Here is a 20,494-nt window from a genome sequence, read left to right as displayed (position 1 = left end):
TCAACAAAAGCCCCCTCAGCCTGCTTTCCCCATCACTGCTACATGAGCAGTGCAGCATACCTTGCTGCTTCCCTGAAGAAAAGGCACAACCCAGACCCAAGAACACATCAAGGCTACTCTCTTAGTTCAGGAGATCTTTTAGGAAATTTTCCAAGGGGCCCATGACCCCAAAAAGGAAGTGATTACAAATATTGGCTCATGGCTGTCTCTTTTTCCTCTGGTTTTGGTTCTGAAGCAGAGAAGCTTAGAAAGGTGGACTCCCGAGAGTCTCTGCAATTACTCCCTCTGCTTTGTCCTGGGGTTTGAGAGTGGTTTGTTTGACCTTAGCTTGCCAAGGTGGAGAGCCTAGGATTTTACCTCAGGCAGCTGCCCCTCCCTTCATCAGACTCAAGATAGAGGGGACAGGGCTGTTGACTTGAGGGGCTCAGAGGGACCCAGGCCGTTCTGGGGCCAATAATTCCTCTCTCCCTGCCACCCAGCCTGCCCAGCAGAACTTGGCTGCCTTCCTTGGGGAAATAGCCAGACCAAACCTAGAGCTTTCAGATACCCATAGGGGAAATTCTGATTGGCCCACCCCGGGTCAGGTGGTCATACCTGGTCCAATCAGCTGAGGCCAGGAAGTAGGTCTTACTGAGCAAATATGGCTGCTTCCACCGTGGCCAATGAATGAAAGACCGAAGTTTCTGCAAAAGTCAAGAGTAGATGGAGAACAGGCAGCTGGGCAGGGAAGCTGGGCAGCTGGGAAAGGATTAGTTTCTGCTGCAAGGCACCAACATTTTCTTCTACAAAATGGCAACACTGTAGCAGGATTCTTGCAGAGAGAGTCGTGACATAGACGCTTATTTTCCAGGAAGCAACTTTATTCGTGCCAGCAGGCTCAGTTGGGTTTATACCCTAAGAACTGAGCCCCTAACTCCAGGTGGCATAGTGTTTTACATATCTTTTACTCCTTTGTCTCCCATATATGGTAACACACAAACATGCAGTCTGATCAAGGGATCTCATGTTACAGGGTCATGAGGGATGTCAAGTACTCTTATAGCCAGGTTGCCTGAGGTTTTGTTTTTGTTTTGCTTTTTTTCCTTAGGGAGGGGCCCTACCACAACAGTATAACTGAGCATAGCATAGGCTATAGAAGCAGATTGCTGGGGTGCAGATCAGGAGTGTGCTGGAACTAGGGTGCCTGGGTGGCTTGGTCGGTTGAGCCTCTGATGTCAGCTCAGGTCATGATCTCCCTGTTAGGGAGTTCCAGCCTGGTATTGGGCTCTGCGCTGACATCTTGCAGCTTGGAGCCTGGAGCCTGCTTCTATTCTGTCTCTGTCTATCTGCTGGTGTCCTCTCTCTCTCTCTCAAATACCAATAAACATTAAAAAAAAAAGTGTGCTGGGATCAGTCTGTGAAAGCCAACCATGAAACTTCCAGGACTTTCACAAGCTAGTTGTTAAACACAATCATTCTTTTCAAGCAAATTATGTAAACTGACTTTAGACTAAACACTAAGCATTAAAAGCAAAGGTAAGAAACACTCAAAACTCATCACTTCCTGATTGTTTTATTACTTTCCCTCATTATCTATGACAAATCTATCCATCTCGAGGTTATGTACCTATAAGGTGGAAATGCTATCTACTTCTGTGCTACTGCCCCCCTCCCCCCAACTCTGCATTCACTGACTCCACATAGTTTGAAATTGGCCACGGTAATATTTACACCAAGAAAGTTCGCGAACGCTGCACATCATGTCTTCCTCCTTCCATCAGCTCTCTGGGTCTCAATCTTGTCATTTGTGCAGTAGAGATGATGATGAAAATATTGCCAACCCCATAGGATCCTGAAGTTCAGCGATTGCCTGTGTGACTGCCATATAGTAAGTGTTAGCTGTGAAGCTGATGATTAGAGAAGAGGTTTCCCAGTGGGGTGCTGAAGCTGGGTCATGCTAGGTCATGAGTGTCTATCTGCGACACATATTCTCCCCTTTATGTTCAGGGCCATTACGTTGATAGCTTGAAATTTCCCACAGTGGGAGCATTTACACCACAGTAATCGGCAGGCGATAAAACAGACCCCTGGCCCCCATACACACTCCGGAGAGCTGGTGCTCAACTGTTACCAAAACACCACTGGATATATAAACTGTCCCAGGCACATCAGAGTTACTCAGAAACAAGGCAGTTCATGCATACTAAAATGTCTGGAAACCTGCCCCCCCCCAAAAAAAAAGAAAAAAAAAACATCCTAAACAAATATGTACCAGGGACAGAAACCATCTTCGCACCCAGAAATTGACATTTGTGTGATCCTTACCAGCTCTTTGTGGCAGCAATATCCACCTTACCAGGGAAACCAATCCTGTTTCTTATAGAGCCTGGAGCGCAGCATGGATAAAGCAGGAGATTATCTTGAAGCCCACTACAGGAACCTGCGGAGACCGTATTCTGTGGCCATTGCAGGCTATGCCTTGGCCCAATTGGGAAGACTGGAGAAAGACCTCCTCGAAAAATTTCTGAGCACAGCCACAGGTGAGTGGCAGCCTGGTGAGGTAAAGAGGCATGCATGGCCAGGGTTTGGGGGTGGTCATCTTGAGCTGGCATGTGTGGCTCTAAGCTATGCTAGGATGGGCAGCTTCAGGTTGAGCTGGAGTGGATGGTGCTAAGTCCTGCTTGGTGAATGGCTCTGAGGTGTGAGAAATCCTCACTGTAAGCTACACAAGAACGTGGCATCATTCATTCAACAAGTGTGTGTTGAGCACTTGCTATGACACAGGAACAAGGACGTGGGCTCCGACATCAGACAGACCCAAATTCAAATCCCCCTCTGCCACATTCTCACCGTGCGACTTTGTAAAAGTCACTGACCCTCCCTGGACCTCATCTGAAGAAGATACTTACATCATAGGTGGTTGACAAGATTGAAGGAGTAATGCAGGTAGAAGGTCCAGCATACAGTGAGAGCTCTATTCCGATGTTGTTGTCGTCATTATCTCAAGGGTAATTAGGATTAGATAAGATAATGCCATAGGGAATTTAGCACAGTGCCCAGCACACAGTGAGCACTTAATCATTGGCTCAGGTAATATACCGCATCAGGTTTGCACTCACTGATGTAACATGTGTCAGTACATATACTGAGGTGGTTTAGCACAATGGAAGCTTGTTGTTGGTGGACAGCTCTCTTCCAGACAGTCATGTGGAGATCTGGGCCTCTATCTTTTCATGACTTTGCCACCACGGGGTGCTTGGGATCCACTCCATGTAAGCATAAGGGGAAATGGTCAGGTGGATTGTTTAAGGAAGGTAGACCAGGCATGGAAGGGGCCCCTAACATTGCCAGTGTCCATTCCATCTTACAGAGTTCAGTCATGTGGCTGCACCTGCCTGCAAAGACTTTTGGGAGATGTAGTCCAACTGTGTGCCCAGGAGGAGGGAGCAGTGTTTTTTTTTTTTTTTTTAATGTTCATTTATTTTGAAAGAGAGGGCATGAGCAGGGGAGAGGCAGAGACAGTAGGAGACAGAGAGTGCAAAGCTGGCTCCGTGCTGACAGCAGACATCCTGATGTGGGGCTTGAACTCCTGAACCGTGAGATCATGACCTGAACCAAAGTTGGAAGCTCCACCGACTGAGCCACCCAGGTGTCCCTGAGGAGGGAATGCTTTTTAATGATGATCTCTGCCACAAGTGCCTTCGTGGGCACTTGGGACATCGCAGTGAATACAGCACAGCCCCTGCCAACGTGGTTCACATTCCAGTTGAGGAAACAAATGAGTAAATAGATTGCTATAGAGCATCACAGTGTTAGGACAGGACAGCACATGATGTTTTGAGAGACAGAGGGAGGGCCTCACAAACTCTTGTCAGTCAGGACACCTGAACACCAAGGAGTCTATTGTGAGTCTTTTTCTGAGTTTTCTTGAGCCATCCCAAGACTGGACAGCGCAGTGAGCATGGGGGACTGGGGGGTTTCTCTGCAGACAAGACACAGTGGGAGGAGCCTGACAAGAAGCTCTACAGCATGGAGGCCACATCCTATGCCCTCTTGGCCCTGCTGGTGCTCAAAGAATTCGACTCTGTGCTTCCCGTCGCAAACTGGCTCAAAGAGCAGAGAGAATACGGAGGTATTCTCCACAGATATGGCTCCACCCAGGCAAGTGACCCCATATCCCCCATGCACCTGGATGCCTACTTCCTCTGGCTTCCCACCGGCCTCCCAGAGAAGATGTTAAGACCAAGAGGGCCCGTCCTTCTGTCCCGCCACCGTAGTGGCTGGAATGGATTTGAGAGATCAGGCTTTTTTCGTTGTGATCCCACTGGCATATTCTAGAGTACACTCTGAATGCTCAAGCTGTGTTCGGAGGCTCCTCATATCCTGATCATGTTCTCAGTTCCACCAGGCTCCCAGTGTTACCTCCTAACTTCCTGTGTGTTCTAGACTATGTTCTCAGTTCGACAAGGCTCCCAGTGTTAGCTCATATCTTCCTGTGTGTTCTAGACTATGTTCTCAGTTCGACAAGGCTCCAAGTGTTAGCTCATATATTCCAGTGTGTTCTAGACCAGTTTCTCAGTCCTACCAGGCTCTCAGTGTTAGTGCACATCTTGCTGTGGGTTGTAGACCATGTTCTCAGTTGCATCTGGCTCCCAGTGTTAGCTCAATCTTCCTGTGAGTTATAGACCAGCTTCTCCAGTCTACCAGTCTCCCAGTATTAGCTCATGGGTTCTAGACCATAATCTCAGTTCCAACTGGCTCCCAGTGTTAGCTCATATCTTCCTATGTGTTCAAGATCATGTTGTCAGATCCAGGATGCTCCCAGTGTTAGCCCATATCTTCCTCTGGGTTCTAGACCAGGTTCTCAGTTCCAACAGGCTCCTAGAGTTAGCCCATATCTTCCGGTGGCTTCTAGAAAAGGATCTCAGTTGTACCTGGCTCCCAGTGTTAGCTCATATCTTCCTTGGGCTCTAGACCATTTTTTCAGTTCCACCACGATCCTAGTGTTAATTCGTCTTACTCTGGATTCTAGCCCAAGTTCTTGGCTATTCTAGCACATCATCCAATGTCTCCATCTGGAAGGTGGGTTCTAGGACATGGGCTTCCGGCTCCAGTTTGAACCCCTTTCTTTCTGGAGGGCTATCAGTCACATTCTCAGTATCCCTTTTGGATTCTAGACCATATGTTCAGTGTTCCCAGGCTCCAATTTCATTCTTCTGACACAAACAGATTCTATATACATTCTCAGTGACTCCAAACCCTTGTCTTAGACTCTCCTCTGGATGGGCCTGGGCACACTCTCAGTTTCAATTTCAGTCTTATGCCTGCAATTTCTGGTTGGTTTTTTGACTTGTTCTCAGTGTTTCCAGGATCTTGTCTAAACCCCTGTCCCTTGGAGAATCAAGAACATGTCCTCAGTGTCTAACAACCCCTAATCTTATCCTCACCTTCTCTGGGGCAGGGGGTCCTAAGCTATAGTCCCAGTAGCCCCCTCCCTCTGATCTGAGGCTCTTTCTTCCCCAGTGGGTTCTAACCACTTTCTCAGTCTCCTGGCTCACCCTCTTTCTTTCTCATGGGTTCTAGGCCACCTACATGGTGTTCCAAGCCTTGGCCCAATTCCAGAAGGATGTCCCTGACCACAAGGACCTGAATCTGGATGTGTCCATCCAACTGCCCAGCCACAGCTCTGTCATCAAGTACAGAATCTTGTGGGAATCTGCTAGCCTCCAGCGGTCAGCAGAGGTACAACTGCCTAGCCAAACGCTTGCCGTCCCCCTCCACAACAACCAGTGTTTGCCACAGGCAAGAAATAGGGCATATGACTGTAGCAACCAGGGGAAGGCTTGGTTCCCAAATCCTCTCTCTTCTCTCCCTGCTCCCTGCAGACCAAGAAAAATGAGGATTTTGTAGTAACAGCTAAAGGGAAAGGACAAGGCACCTTGTCGGTAAGGAACAGGAACACACACCAGCTTGGCCCGCCTTCTCTCAGCCCCTCTGGCCCCGAGGGACGCTCTTCTCAACTCAAGTGGGCTGACACTGCACTGCCCTGTGATCTCACCAGGTGGTGACAATGTACCATGCCAAGCTCAAAAGCAAACACACCTGCAAGAAGTTTGACCTCAGGGTTGATATACGACGAGCTCCTGAAGATGGTAAAAGAGTTAAGACCCTACCTGTTACCCTTCCCCCGCCCTCATTCTAATGTCTGCCTGCTTCCTGAGTTGGGACCCAGGGACATCCCCCTCCCATTTTTCTGTCTGTGTTTCTAGTCAAGAGGCCTCAGGAAGCCCTGGACACCATGATCCTTGACATCTGTGCCAAGTAAGTGATGGGTCACTGGGGGTCATCTTGGCCATTCCTCTGTCTATAGCAAGACTTCTCCTTTCCATGACCTAATCCTTTCTAAGAGCATATTGTGCATCTGGTATTGTCTGAAGTACCTGCCAGGAGGTGGGTACCCCAGGCAGTCGTCACTTTGCATTGGCAGTCCAACACGAGCGATGGCCCCATAACCTGAAATTATTCAAGCAGTGCCAACAAATCAGTGGGGGAAGTTGCCATTGTTGCATGACCTTTAAAGCGTTTTATCACAGCTTCAGAACTCTCAAACTGCCAGTTAGGAAGGTACAGAGAAATGGAAATTACAGTAACATGAGAATTTGCTTAGCATGCTGTAAACTACAACATTAGAACATGGAGATAACAAGCAGTTCTTGTTCTCCTTTGTAAAACACTTAGCAAAAGTGCCGTGGGTCTTCCTTCTGTTGTGTCACTTGGGGTAGGGATTGAGCAGGCATCTTTCCTGTGACATAGTGAACTGTCACGCTCCCTTCTAAGTTAGGTCAGCTTCCAACTCTAATCTTCTGAGCGGCCGATGTCACAAGACAGCCGGTCGGCCCCTCCAATGGCAGCAAGGGTGACATTCGCACAGTCTGCTGCTCCTTCTCTAACTCCGTTTCTGTGCTTTCAAATTTTGCCTCCAGTGTCTTCATTTCTCTGCTGCCTTTCATCCTGGCTGGCAGATCCCCCTGCCAGTTGACCAGTTTTGTGAAACGTCATGCGGTTTATCCCTGGGAGATAAGGAAGTGCCACAACCACAGGCCTTGCTGTCTGTGCATGAACTGCTCGGTGCCCCATCACAGACAGACTTTGAAAGGAATGACGTGCTTGGTCACTGACCGTGATGCGTGTCTGTGATTTGCACAATGATTGGTGGACCCAAGATCCAGAGACAAGATTTGTACTCGTACTTTATGCAATTACGACTAATGTCCCCTGGTGCTGGGGGCCTGGCGTTATCGAGCTAGAGCATGGTAACATTTTCTCGTCTGCACTTTCTGGACGAATTGAGGCATGGAGAGGTCAAGTGACTCATCAAATGTCATATGGAGCTGGGATTTGAACCCGTGCAAAGGGGCTCCAGAGCCTGAGCTTTTAGTCACCTTGACCATGACACTGCCTTTCCTTTATTCCGTTTGGGGAATGTTTCCCACAATCTAATATCCTTCTGTGCTGCTGTGTGGGAACCAGTAACCCCAGTCTCTGACCAGACCCCCTTGTGCAGACACTGTGCCCCAGGGCTGACCCTACCCTGGGACCCAAGTGCCCTCTCCCTGCCCTATTCAGGTACCTGGGAGACCAGGATGCTACCATGTCGATCCTGGATATATCCATGATGACTGGCTTTTCTCCTGACACTGGTGACCTTGACCTGGTATGAAGGGCTTGGGCTTGGGGGCTGGCATCAGTGGACAAAGGCTTGAGGGCAATTTTCACAAGTCTTACCCTTCCGCAGCTGAGTAATGGCGTTGACAGATACATCTCTAAGTATGAGCTTAACAAGGCCTTCTCCAATAAGAACACCCTCATCATCTACCTGGACAAGGTAAGGCTTCCGATGGGGATCTGACCTCCAACAGACTGGCCTGCATCTGGGTCACATGAGGCCCAAGCAGGGGCCCAAGCACAGACTGCTGCTGCTAGGTGGTGGAGGGAAGGGGCATATAAAGTAAGGTGGACAACCCAGGTCATCTCATCTTTTCTAAGCAGCTTAACTTCTGACCAGTCTCATTCCAACCTCATTTTACACTTGCTTCCTCCAACTTCTTCTCATCATAGTCCTAAACAACTTTTCAAGGGACCCCCTTGGGTTTAAAAAATAAATTGCTCAGTGCTAAAAAGCATTCCCCTTGCTCCGCTCCCCCTGGGTTTTCTCTCTCCGTGTTTGCTCTCCATCTGACTTTCTGTCACTGCCTTCCTCTCTAACATTGACTTGAGCTTCCTCCTCTCCCCTACTTACATCTTTCCGTTTCCCTATCTTCACATGCCCCCTGCTAACTTCCAAAATTCCCAAAGTCCCCTCACCCCATATTAGTCAGCATAAGTAACACTAGCTGCTGTAATAAGCCTCTCAAGAATATGAGGGTCCCAACACAAGAGTCTTGTGCCTCCCACTCAGGTAAAGTCCAGTTGGGAGGCTAAGGGAAGGGTTTTCTGCTCCACACACTAAGTCAGGGATCTGCTCACATTCCTTCTTGGGGCTCTGCAATTCCCTAGGATCTTAGAGTCCTCTGCTGGACCCCTCCTCCCTGGAAGAAAAGAGGATTGTGCATGAGCTAGTGGTTGACGTTTTCTTGTACTGGACTTTTTGTGCACTTAAATTTTTATAGGATTCCAAACTTACAGGGAAATTGCACAGCAGTAAAACACAGTTCCATATACATTCTATGCAAATTCACTAACTGTTAGCCTGTTCCTCCAAATACACCTGTCACATATACGTACCTATACATATCTATTTCTGTTTCTGTCTCTCTCTCTGTCTTTATTTTTTCAGCTTGAATGAGAGGTCACTGACATATAAAATGTGTAAGTTTAAGGTGCATAACATAATGATTTGATGTATGTGTATATTGGGAAATGATCACCACCATAAGTTTACTTAACATATCTATTACTTCACATAGTTTTAATGCGTGTGTGTGTGTGTGTGTGTGTGTGTGTGTGATGAGAACTTTTAAGATCTACCCTCTCAATAAGTTTTTCTCTTCAATTTTCTAATGTTTATTTATTTTGAGAGAGACAGAGAGAGAACACAAGCAGGGGAAGGGCAGAGAGAAGTAAAGACAGAAGGCTCTGTGCTGTCAGAGCAGAGCCCAATGTGGGGCTCAAAGTCAAACCCATGAGATCATGACCTGACCTGAGATAAAGAGTCGGATATTTAACCGACTATGCCCTCCTGGTGCCATCCCATAACAACTTTAAAAAAATTTTTTTTTCAACGTTTATTTATTTTTGGGACAGAGAGAGACAGAGCATGAACGGGGGAGGGGCAGAGAGAGAGGGAGACACAGAATTGGAAACAGGCTCCAGGCTCCGAGCCATTAGCCCAGAGCCTGACGCGGGGCTCGAACTCACGGACCGCGAGATCATGACCTGGCTGAAGTCGGACACTTAACCGACTGCGCCACCCAGGCACCCCCCATAACAACTTTTAAATATAGCATTCAGTACCATTAACCATGGATGTTTTCATGGGCAGAGACAGCAGTCTGGTGGCCAGAACTCAATCACATGGCCACACTGAACTAGGAAAGGAAGCTGGCAGGGATAATGTAGCTTCAAGCCTTGGAGAAGTGGAAATGGCTGTGTTGAAGTGCTCATCAGTCTTTTGGTGGAGACTCCTGCTCCCTCACTTTCTCCACCACTGTCTCAACCCCCAGGACCCCATGCTGGGCTCCGTTCCTTGTCGCCCCACTGACCAGCCTCGTCCTTCCCCCCAGATCTCACACGACCTGTCGCCCCACTGACCAGCCTCCTCCTTCCCCCCAGATCTCACACGACCAGGAGGACTGTCTGACCTTCAAGGTGCACCAGTACTTCAACGTGGGGCTTATCCAGCCCGGGTCGGTCAAGGTGTACTCCTATTACAACCTGGGTGAGCAGCCCACCTAGGGCCTGGGGGGTCTGGGGGCCTGAGGGTCCAAGGGATCCGTGCGAGGCGGGGGCCTGAGGGTCCCAGGGTTGGGGACCTGGCCTCTCCAGGTCTGAGGGACTGGAGTTGGGAATCCAAGCCCCTGGGTCTCTGGGCTGGAGGCCCTAGCCCTCTGACACCTCCCTGCCACTCTGCCCACAGATGAGAATTGCATCCGGTTCTACCACCCAGACAAAGAAGACGGGTTGCTGAGCAAGCTCTGTCACAAAGACATGTGCCGCTGTGCTGAAGGTGGGTGCAGAGAAGCACAGAAGGGTGGACACACACCCCCAGATCCTCCTTCCATGGGGGTGGCCCAAGGGGGCTCTGAAAGCCCACACCCAGTGGACACCCACACGGACCCAGGGGCGGGGGGCCCTGGACAACGCGTGTAATACCACCATGTCCCCCACTCATCCACCACACAGAGAACTGCTTCATGCACCCGATGGATGAAAAGATCACCCTGGACGACCGTCTGGACAAGGCCTGTGAACCAGGAGTAGACTACGGTGAGTGGGCACGTGCACGTGGGTGCCTGGGTGAGCGACACTGTGTGGCCATGGGTGTGTGTGACTGGCTGTGAGTGCCCCTGGCTGCATATGGCTATACGTCAGCCTGTGGTTGCAGCCGATGTGTGTGTGGGTGTAAATGTGTTATGAGGGGCCATGAGTGCATGGGGAGCCACGCTAATGAGTCGGCCGGGTGTGCAGCCAGTGTGAGAGCGGATATGGTCGTCTGCCCGTTGTGTGTGTGACATTGTAGTCGTGCCAAGCCATGGAGATGAGAGACAGTGCTTGTGGGGGATAGTGGATGGGAAGTTATGCATAGGACTCCACTGTGGTGAGTGTAATTGTGCACATGGCCGTGTGTGGCTGTGTGACATGGTGGTTGTGGGAAGACATGTGGCAGGTGTGCTACTGGGGGGCAGGGACTGTTGCACGTGTGGCTGTGACCCTGCATGTGTCTGCTTGGGGACGCCATACACCCAGGTGCGCCTGCAGCTGAGGGTCCCCGCAGCCCCCCTTGCCCGTGACCCCACCGTCCTTCCCCTCCTCCCCCATCAGTGTACAAGACCAGGCTTCTCAAGAAGGAGCTGTCAGAAGACTTTGATGATTACGTAATGGTCGTCGAGCAGATCATCAAATCAGGTCAGCCCTGCAGTCTGTGTTCTGTCTTTCCACTTCCTTCTTGCTGGTTCCCTGCCCTCCCCCACTCAGCGTCCCTGTCCGTCCCTTCCAGGCTCTGATGAGGTGCAGGTTGGACAGGAGCGCAGGTTCATCAGCCACATCAAGTGCAGAGAAGCCCTGAAGCTGCAGGAGGGGAAACACTACCTCATGTGGGGCATGTCCGCCGACCTGTGGGGAGAGAAACCCAAGTGAGTGTCAGCCCTGTGCATGCCCCACCCCCCACAGTGGGTCGCCCCTTCCCATGCTTTCCCTGCCCTGATCCTGACCTGCCGTCCTCCCCCCAGCATCAGCTACATCATCGGGAAGGACACCTGGCTGGAACAGTGGCCAGAGGCTGATGAATGCCAGGATGAGGAGAATGAGAAGCTGTGTCAAGACCTGGCCAACTTCACTGAGAACATGGTTGTCTTTGGCTGTCCCAACTGACCCCTGCCCACAGTCCCCACAATAAAGCTTCACTGAGAGTTCATGTGTCTCCCAAAGTCGGAAGGTCTTGGAGAGGGAGGAAGAGGCAGCTGTGATCCCCTGCTTCCTCCCCTGCAACTCCTTCCTCCCTGTGGATCACCTGCACGTTTGCTTCCTCCCCCGGGGAGCCCGTGCCCACATGCACCTGCACTGCACCTGCACGTAGTCTGAAGTGAGCCTGCATTTGCGCCAAGTGCTCACCTACTTGCTGTCTTTCCACCTGCATCGTGACCTGTGTGTCCTCTGCCTCCTCCTCTGGGTCCTCACCAGTATCTTCACCTACATCCTTCTCTCATCCACTGTGTGGGTACCAGTATCCTCACCTGCTTTACCCCAGCCCTCCCGAGCATCATTATGCACAAGGGCTCCACAGTCCTCTGCCTCCTCACCTTCATCCCCACCTGGATCCTCCCCCTCCTCACCTTCCTCCCCACCTGGATCCTGTCTTCTCACCTTCATCCCCACTTGAACCCTCTACCTCCTCACTTTAATCCCCACCTTAATCCTCTAACACCTCACATTCCTCCCACCTGGATCCTCCCCCTCCTCAACTTCATCACCACCTGGATCCTTTTCCCTTCCTCACCTTCCTCCCCTCCTGAATCCTCTCCCTCCTCACCTTCCTCCCCTCCTGGATACACCCCCTCCTCACCTTCCTCCCACCTGGATCCTCCACCTCCTCACCTTCTTCCCCACCTGTTCTCACCTTCTGTCCATTTGCCCATCATCTCTAGGGTGTGTGCAACTCCATTCACTACTTTGCCTGCATTCCTCCTGGCTGTTCCCAGGCGGCGGCCATAAGGGGCAGGGCTGGCAAGGTTTTCACCGGATATTTGAGTGACCCAGGGAGGGGAAGGCATGAGTCCATTATCAAGAGCAGATTGCAGGGGTGGGGGGGAGGTGGGCATTGTGGTCACAGCATCACCTGAGCTGCGCGGGGGGCAGCAGCCACAGGCAAATCATTTCACTGGCTGTTGTTGGAAACTGGGCCCTTGGACGCCTCTTCTGATTAATAACGCCACTAGTAAGTCTTGGTCTATGGATGGTGGGATCCAGTTCCTGGCTGTAGATGAGGTCATCATGAGAAAAGTCCTGAGACTGGCAGTCACCCATTTCCCCTAAGACCTCGAGTGCCTGTAAGCCCCACCTCCCAATTCCAGGAATATGGGAGAAATATATTTGCAGTCACCCTGCTACTTCCATTCTTGGTTGTCAGGCACCCCTGTCAAGGGGAGACTCAAAAATTCTCACCACTCACTAGGCGTTCCAGCCTCACTAGGTGACATCTGACCAGACGTCTGCCCACCCGCCTTTATGTCCTTCTTGTCACGTTTTTCATGCCAATTTCTCCCTTTCTTCTGCCCTAGGATTAATTTTCTTCCTTTTTTTTAATACATTGGTATTTTTTTGTTTGAGCACCTGTGGTTCCACACTGTGACAACACAGATATGATCTTTGAAACTCACATTCTAAAGACAGCGTGGAGTTGATGTGTTCCATCGATAGTCACTTGATGAACCCAATAGTCACATGAGCCAATTCCTCAAAATAAATTGTGTGTGTGTGTGTATGCGTGTGTGCATGCAGATCATCGATAGATACATAGATACATACATGCATACATACATACATAGGTAATACATATAAATCGTTAAGTGGTGGATAGATAGATAACATAGATGATAGATAGTAGGCAATAGATGAATGGATGTATGGATGGGTGGATGAAGAGATGAATGAATATATAAATGGATGGATGGATGGATGGATGGATGCATGGTCAAAAGGATGGATGGATGGATGGATGGATGGATAAATGGGCGCATGGACAGATGGATGGATGGATGGATGGATGGATGGACAAATGGATGGTTGGATGGATGGATGGATGGATGGAAGGATGAACAGATGGATGGATTTATGGTTGGGCAGTAGATGGATGGATGCATGGATGATCAGACAAATGGATGAATAGATGAATGGATGGATGGATGGGTGTATTGCAAAATGGGTGGTTGGATAGATGGATGGATAAATGGATGGAGGGATGGATGGATGGATGGATGGACAGATGGATGGATGGATGGGTGGGTGGGTGGATGGACAGATAGAGATATTACTGGTTCTTTCTCTGGAGAGCCCTGACTAATGTAGATGGTCAGGGAATACAGGGATAGCTTCTGTCAGGAGGGAATTCTTGAGCCAACACACAGATGACAAGGAGGAGCCAGGCATGGAGAATCTGGAAAAGAACATTCCAGATGAAGGAAACAGTATATACAAAGTCCTCAAGATGCCTGAGGCCAAGTGAGCACAGGGTATGGACTTCAAGATAGTGAAGATCACTTTGTGTCTACTCTAAGCTCAGGGGAAGGCCAAGCTTTTTCTATAAAGGGCCAGATAGTAAATATCTTAAGGTTTGAGGGCCAAGATAAAATCAAGGAGATCATGAAGGTACTTATAAAACAAGAGAGGAAACTTGTGTCCCACCATGCCTTCTTCACATGGGATGGGCCATCCTGGGTGGGGGGCATCCTCTATGCCCAGCAGCCAGAGCTGTTCTCTCCATGACAAGGGATTCACCCAAAGGGGAGCAGTTTGGAGATCCAGAAAGGTGGAAGCAGTAGGAGGTGACCCCAAGGTCCGCTTCTCTCTGATCCAGTGATACCCAGATCCCAGCCAACCTTTCCATCCCAAGGTCTACTCTCTCTCCTGGATGAGCTTGTCAAAGGCAAGGCAACTCGCTGAGCCACCAACCCCCAGGATGAGATTCATTCACTCAGTGCCCTGTAGTTACCAACACAGGATTCTCCAACATGTAGGTGGCGGCCAGTATGACCAGCACAGGGCGTGGGCGTGGGCGTGGTGAGATGTTGGCTGTGAGTCAGGGAGGTGGGCACTGGGAGCAGAGTGGGGAACAGGCAGAGAGGGAAGCCCCTGGTGGGTATCTGCAGCTCACTACAGTGAGCCACTCCCGTACACACAGAGGGGGATGGCCGGATTTGGGCCATGAGGCGAAATGTGCTAGCCCCTGAGGGCTCCGTGGGAAGCCACTGCAATATTTTAAGCAGGGAAGGCATGAAGGCTGACTTATGTGTTTGGAAAGCTGATGGTAGCAATTCCAATCCTAGCTATCTGCCCAGAGACTTGGAAGCTGGTACCCAGACAAATATACGTGCGAGCATGCTCATAGCAGCACTTTGCCCAGTAGCCCAAAGGTGGAAACGACTGAAGCATCCCTCAGTGCGTGAATGGGCAAGCAAACTGGGATGTGTCCATACACTAGAACATTCCTCAGCCCTAACAAGCAAGGACCTGGCTGAGACTTGAAAACATTATACTCAGTGAAGGAAGCCAGACACAAAAGACCACAGGTTGTGTATTTCCACTTTTCTGAAATACCTGAACTATTCAGGACAGGTAACTCCATAGAGCAGGAAAGCTGACTAGTGGTTGCCGAGGGCTGGGAGGCCTGGGGGATGGGGACTGCTTTATGGGTATGGGCTTACCTTTCGAGGCGCTGAAAACGTCTGGGGACCAGACAGAGTTGTCCGACTGTGGAAATGCCCTAAATACCGCTGAACTGCTCACTTTAAAATGGTTGCTTTTATGTTATGTGAATTTCACCTCTAAAATAAAATAGTAAATTAAATTAAATTAAACTATATAAATTAAAGGAAACAAATAAACAAGTTCACACTTGTAGAGGGCAGAGAATGAATTATGAGGTGGCAAGAGGCAGAGAGAACGTCCAGCTGGAAACCACTGCAAGAATCAGGCCAGAAATGACGGATGCCCTAGTGTGTTAGTGCAGTCTGGCGGCTGTAACAAGATGCCCTACACCGGGCGCCTCAAACGGCAGACATGCATCTCTCAGGGTTCCGGAGGCTGGAAGTCTGAGACACAGGTGCCAGCTTGGTCGGGCTCTGGTGAGGGCTCTGTTCCTGGCTTGTAGACAGTGGCCCTCTCACTGGGTCCTCAAACGTCTTCAAATGGCAGAGACGGAGAGGAAGAGGGAGAGAGGGAGGGAGAGAGTCTTCCATCAGGGGCACTCATCCCATTCAGGAAGACTCCACCCTCCTGACCTAACCGCCTCCCCAGGGCCCCACCTACAGAGGCCATCAGGTAGGTGATCAGGACATCACCAAATGAACGGGGGGAGGGGCACAGACACTCAGCCCACAGCACTTCGCAAAGGCAGTAGCAGTGGGTCTGGAAACAGGCGGCTGGGTTCAGATCAGACGTTGAGACTGAATGGCCAGGGCTTGCGAAAAGGTGGGATGTGGGGGAGAAGAGAAAGAGGGCTACTCAGGCCAGTTCGAGGTGCCCCCGGGACGACTTCCAGGCCTTGGATTCAGCCTAGTTAACCTAGCGGCTGGTGGTTACACCACCTGTCTGTGAGTTCCAATTTGAACTTGCATCCATGCATGCACGCATGCACACACACACTCACCAGGCACACTCATGCACGTGTACACACATCCACACATGCAGGCGTATGTGTGTCTGCTCCTGCACACACCCGTGCACGTGAACACTCATGCACATCGGACACGCACACGCACCTACATGCACACACCTACACACACCCACATGTGTGCATAGATGCACCAACATGCATGCCTGCACCTGCACTCATCTCCATGCACACATACACACAGCACACACACGCACACATGCGCACACACACACACACACACAAACCACTCTTGTATTTTGCACTTCCTTAACCACCATCTCAAACACTATATAGTATTTTCTTCTTTACGAGGCTCATTGTCTCTCACCCCAACAATGGGAGCTCCTTAACACCAGGGACTTTTGTCTGTCTTGTTCACAGCTGTGGCCTCAAACCTAGAACAGTGCCTGGCACACACGTACCCAGAAATATTTGATCGCGGAGTGACCAAAGGCTGAACCCAGGTACCCATAGGTGCCTGTCTGCAGCGTGTGAAGCCCAGGACCATTGGGCAATTGTGGTTTCTTCCCTGCCCTCAGGGACCCAGCCATGCTAGCCCTGCCCTGAGGTGACTCAGGACCTCATCTGCTCAGGCATGGGGAGACAGTTCTATGGCCCTCAGTGTATATGGTGGATGGACAGACAGACATCCCATTCACGAGGCTGGGATGCAGCCACAGGTGAAGACAGCCCTGCAGTGTGTGCCAGCTGGGCCTGGGCCTCCTGCTGCTGCTGCTGGCTGCTGGGGGAGATGGCCACACCCTTGCTGGTGAGTAGGGGCTCATGGCTTGTGGCAGGTGGGTCTCCTGTGTCACTGTGCATGTCTCTGTGCACGTGTGTGCAGGACAGGAGACAGATTAAGTGTAGCCCAGTGCAAGTCAATTCACTTCTCTGAACCTCAGTTTCCTCATCTGTAAAATGGGTGTGATAATACAAGTACCTACCTCACAGGGAATGAAATACAATATTGTGTGTGTGTGTACATGGGCTGGAAGAAGTGATTCTGCAGCAGGGAGGCCACAGACCACAGGGATGCAGACAACAGACAGATGGACTGGGACAGTGAGTGCAGGAGAGAGGGAGGACGATGGAAGATGGCTTGGAGGACGGGCAGGGCTGTCAACGAAACAAGGTGAGGAAGAGAAGCAGGTGTTGGAAACAATAAACATACAGTCCATGTGCAGTGGGGCCTCACCACGTGCGGGGCACCAGGATGAGCCTCTGCCCGCCCCATGCCACTGGCTTGTCACCCAATGCTCAGAGGGACATTCGTGGCTGTGAATGTCCAGCCTGCCCCTGCACCCTCCAGGGTGGGGGTCCCTGATGCTCAGGCCTCTTCTGAGCTTGAGTCAGGGGAGCGGGGGAAGCAGCCATGGGGCAGATCAAATCCAGCCGGGCCAAGTTTACCTTCCAGTTAATGAGTAATGAGTAGGGGGAGAAGGGGAGGCCTGGGCTGCATGGTGGGGGAGGTGCCCAGGCCATGGGTCCTGGAGGGAAAATCTCAGAAAGCAGTGTAGCAAGGACCCCATCCTGGAAGTGGGGGGCCAGGAGGGGAGGGGCAGTCCCCGCTGTTCCCAGGCCTGTCACCGACTCAAGGGTGAGGGTGGGGGGTGCAGCAGGGAAATCGCTGCACTCAAGGGGGTGGGGGGGAGAGGGGTGCCTGGGCTCCCCCCACCCAGAAATCCTCCCCTTTCCTTCCCCTTCTTCTCCTTCCTCCAGCTGGGGCGCCAGACGAAACTCAGGACACCACTTCAACTGGAATCGGGGACACATAGCCAATACTGTGTTAGGGTTAAGTGCCTTCCAGAGACCCCACTTAGCCTCAACCCAGGCAGCCTGGCTCTCCGGCTGTCCAACCTGGAATGTTGGGCAGGGCAAGCCAGCTAACGGGAATCCCATCCTCCAGGCCTCCTCCTCTCTCTCCCCTGCTGGCTTATCTTGCCTGCCATCCCTCTCCCACACTTCCGGGCACAATGGGCATAGAGATGAACCCATAGGAAGGCACTGGTTAACAAACGCATGGCCAGAAACTGACTGGGCGCCAGGCCCAGATACCTGGGGTGGGGAGCTCTCTGGCCCTCAGTGTTCCTCCACCGCTAAGTACGTGCAACAGGGAAAGGTCCCTGTTTACCAACTGACCTTGACCCTGAGGGAGACCTTGGCAGGGGGAAGGTGTGTCCATGTTGCTGGAGGACATGCCCTTGGGTTAGTTACCCCAGGACACACTGGCCCCAGGGATTGAAAAACTTAGGAAATGGTATTGAGAAATCTGGGGCAGCTCCAGGAAGGGGGAAGCCACGGGAGCTGCGGGCTGGGCTGAGCTTGCAGGGGGGAGGCGGGAGCCAGATAAAAGGCAGCCTCCAGCAGCCTCTGCTCATTCCCTCCCAGTCCGCTTCCTCCGTCCCTCTGTCCCTCCACCGTCCCTGCACCATGGGGCCTGCCTCAGGCCCCAGCCTGCTGCTGCTGCTGCTGCTTCCCATCCTGCCCCTGGCACCGGGGGAACCCATGTGAGTGGTCATGACCCTTCTCCAAACCGGGCTACTTGTGAGGTGGGGGTGGGGCTCAGGTCCTAGTAGAATCCAGGGCGCACGTGGGTGTCTGAGGAGGCAGGGGTCAGCGGGTTGGGATGTGAATGGCCTTGGGCTGCCTGTGAGCTCATGATTTCATGAGCTGGGGGTTCATGGCACTCGGGTTACAATGGGAGGCGGATGTTTCTAGAAGCAGGGGTCTGCGGGTTTGGGTGCCTGTGGTACGTTCAGTGATTCCGTGGCTGTGGAATCACTTGGAGGCCTCGAGATCTGACTTCACAGGATTTGGGGGCTTCGTGCTATGTGGGTGAGGATTGGAACCCTGGTCCCTAGAACGGCAGCTCCGTCCCGTGTTCCACCCGACCTGCAGGTTCTCCATGATCACCCCCAACATCCTGCGGCTGGAGAATGAGGAGAAGGTGCTGCTGGAGGCCCATGACTATGGAGGCAACATTGCAGTCACAGTCAGCGTCAACGACTTTCCAGACAGGAAGATAAGTTTGTCCAGAGGAAACACTTATCTGACCAAGGATAATAACCACATGAGCACAGTCAACATCAAGGTGCGTGCACCTGCTGGCGCCCCTCCCCGCTCTGAGTCTGCTCCATGTTTTGAACCCATCCCACTTGGAAGCCCCTCCCCATTATGACCAGGTGCCACTTGGAAGCCCCTCCCCTCTCTGAGACTCCTCCTTCAATTAGCTTCTATCCTGAGCCCCTAGCTTTGAGCCCCTCTCCTAAGAGAGGTCCTCTGAGCCCCTTGTCTAATTCCCCCTACTCATCCCCCTTTCTGATCCCTACCCATCTTAGACCCTTGCCCCCCCCCACTACCCCTCTGCTCCCAACCTGGGCACACCAGGGAGACCCGGAGTGGTGGACAGGTGCTATTGGCAGGAAGGGCAGGCAGGTGTGGACCCCACTGAAAGCCTGGGGCTGAATGCGGGCAAGGGACCAGGAGGCAACATCTCAATGATTCTCTGGCTATGCCTAGATCCCAGCCAACCGGGAATTAACATCAGGGAAGGGGAAAAAATTCGTGATTGTCCAGGCGGACTTCGGGGGCACCGTGGTGGAGAAGGTGGTGCTGGTCAGCTTTCAGAGCGGGTACCTCTTCATCCAGACGGACAAGCCCATCTATACCCCAGGCTCCACAGGTAAGGGGCTGGGCAGTGGCTGGAGAGAGGGGTGGGGAGGGGACTGTGGGGAGGGGCAGGGCCTCACTCACCGCCCCCTTTCTCTAACATCATCTCCCAGTCCTCTATCGGATCTTTACCGTGGACAACGACCTACTGCCCGTGGGCCGGATTGTTATTTTCAGCATCCAGGTACCAGCAGCGGGGAACCCAGACGATGACTCCCCCTGGGCAGAGACTCGGGGAGAGACAAAGAGATAGAGACAGAGAAGAGATTCTGGAAAAGGCAGGACTGTAGAGGCCTAAAGGCAAAGAGGCCTGTAGAGCCACGAACACAGAAAGAGCCCTGGACACAGGGCAGAGATCCAGGGATACCAGGCACAGTTATGCTTCTGCCCGTGGATTCCGGCTCCAGACAAACCTCTGGGGACCGTGTCACTCCGGACAGGTCACTTCACCCTCCTGGGCCTTGGTTTGCTCAGCTGAAGATTGAGATGACAGATAAAAACTCTCTGTAGCCCAATCCGCCTCCTGCTGCCAGGGGGCAGCCTCGAGCACCCAACTCCTGTCCCACCCTCCTCCACCCAGAGCCCTCCAGGAGCTCCCACCTCCTTGGGGTAAAAGCCTAAGTCCTCCCAGCACTCCCCAAGGCCCTGCAAGACTTGCCCAGTCCCCTACCTGTCCTCCTCCCCTCCTCTCCTCCCCCTCTTCCCCTCACTCACTCTGCTCCAGCCACATGGGCCTTATTGCTGTCCCTCCAACTGCCA

At 51.8% G+C, this 20,494-nt stretch overlaps 2 protein-coding genes across 2 annotated transcripts in view; both read left to right on the top strand.

Moving 5' to 3' along the window:
* LOC124523589 (complement C3-like) overlaps positions 1–11,609 on the top strand; it is a 44,740-nt gene extending 33,131 nt beyond the window's left edge. Inside the window, exons 28-41 of the mRNA XM_047095375.1 lie at positions 2,363–2,519; positions 3,968–4,140; positions 5,563–5,721; positions 5,865–5,924; positions 6,041–6,131; positions 6,249–6,300; positions 7,606–7,693; positions 7,775–7,864; positions 9,811–9,916; positions 10,115–10,204; positions 10,381–10,464; positions 11,020–11,103; positions 11,195–11,330; positions 11,427–11,609. Of these exons, the coding sequence (XP_046951331.1) occupies positions 2,363–2,519; positions 3,968–4,140; positions 5,563–5,721; positions 5,865–5,924; positions 6,041–6,131; positions 6,249–6,300; positions 7,606–7,693; positions 7,775–7,864; positions 9,811–9,916; positions 10,115–10,204; positions 10,381–10,464; positions 11,020–11,103; positions 11,195–11,330; positions 11,427–11,568 (1,512 nt within the window). The 3' untranslated portion in view covers positions 11,569–11,609. The remainder of the gene's footprint in view (positions 1–2,362; positions 2,520–3,967; positions 4,141–5,562; positions 5,722–5,864; positions 5,925–6,040; positions 6,132–6,248; positions 6,301–7,605; positions 7,694–7,774; positions 7,865–9,810; positions 9,917–10,114; positions 10,205–10,380; positions 10,465–11,019; positions 11,104–11,194; positions 11,331–11,426) is intronic.
* Positions 11,610–18,452: 6,843 nt separating this feature from the next.
* Positions 18,453–20,494, top strand: part of LOC124523590 (complement C3-like) — a 45,132-nt gene continuing 43,090 nt past the window's right edge. The window contains exons 1-4 of the mRNA XM_047095376.1: positions 18,453–18,573; positions 18,965–19,157; positions 19,586–19,748; positions 19,849–19,919. Coding sequence (XP_046951332.1) covers positions 18,497–18,573; positions 18,965–19,157; positions 19,586–19,748; positions 19,849–19,919 — 504 coding nt within the window. The 5' untranslated portion in view covers positions 18,453–18,496. The remainder of the gene's footprint in view (positions 18,574–18,964; positions 19,158–19,585; positions 19,749–19,848; positions 19,920–20,494) is intronic.

The sequence above is a fragment of the Lynx rufus genome, unplaced genomic scaffold (genome assembly GCF_022079265.1).
Source record: "Lynx rufus isolate CCGP_SWC_20201006 ecotype Redwood Valley unplaced genomic scaffold, mLynRuf1.p SCAF_4, whole genome shotgun sequence".
Taxonomy (NCBI): Eukaryota; Metazoa; Chordata; class Mammalia; order Carnivora; family Felidae; genus Lynx; species Lynx rufus.
This window is presented reverse-complemented; position numbering and strand designations above follow the sequence as displayed.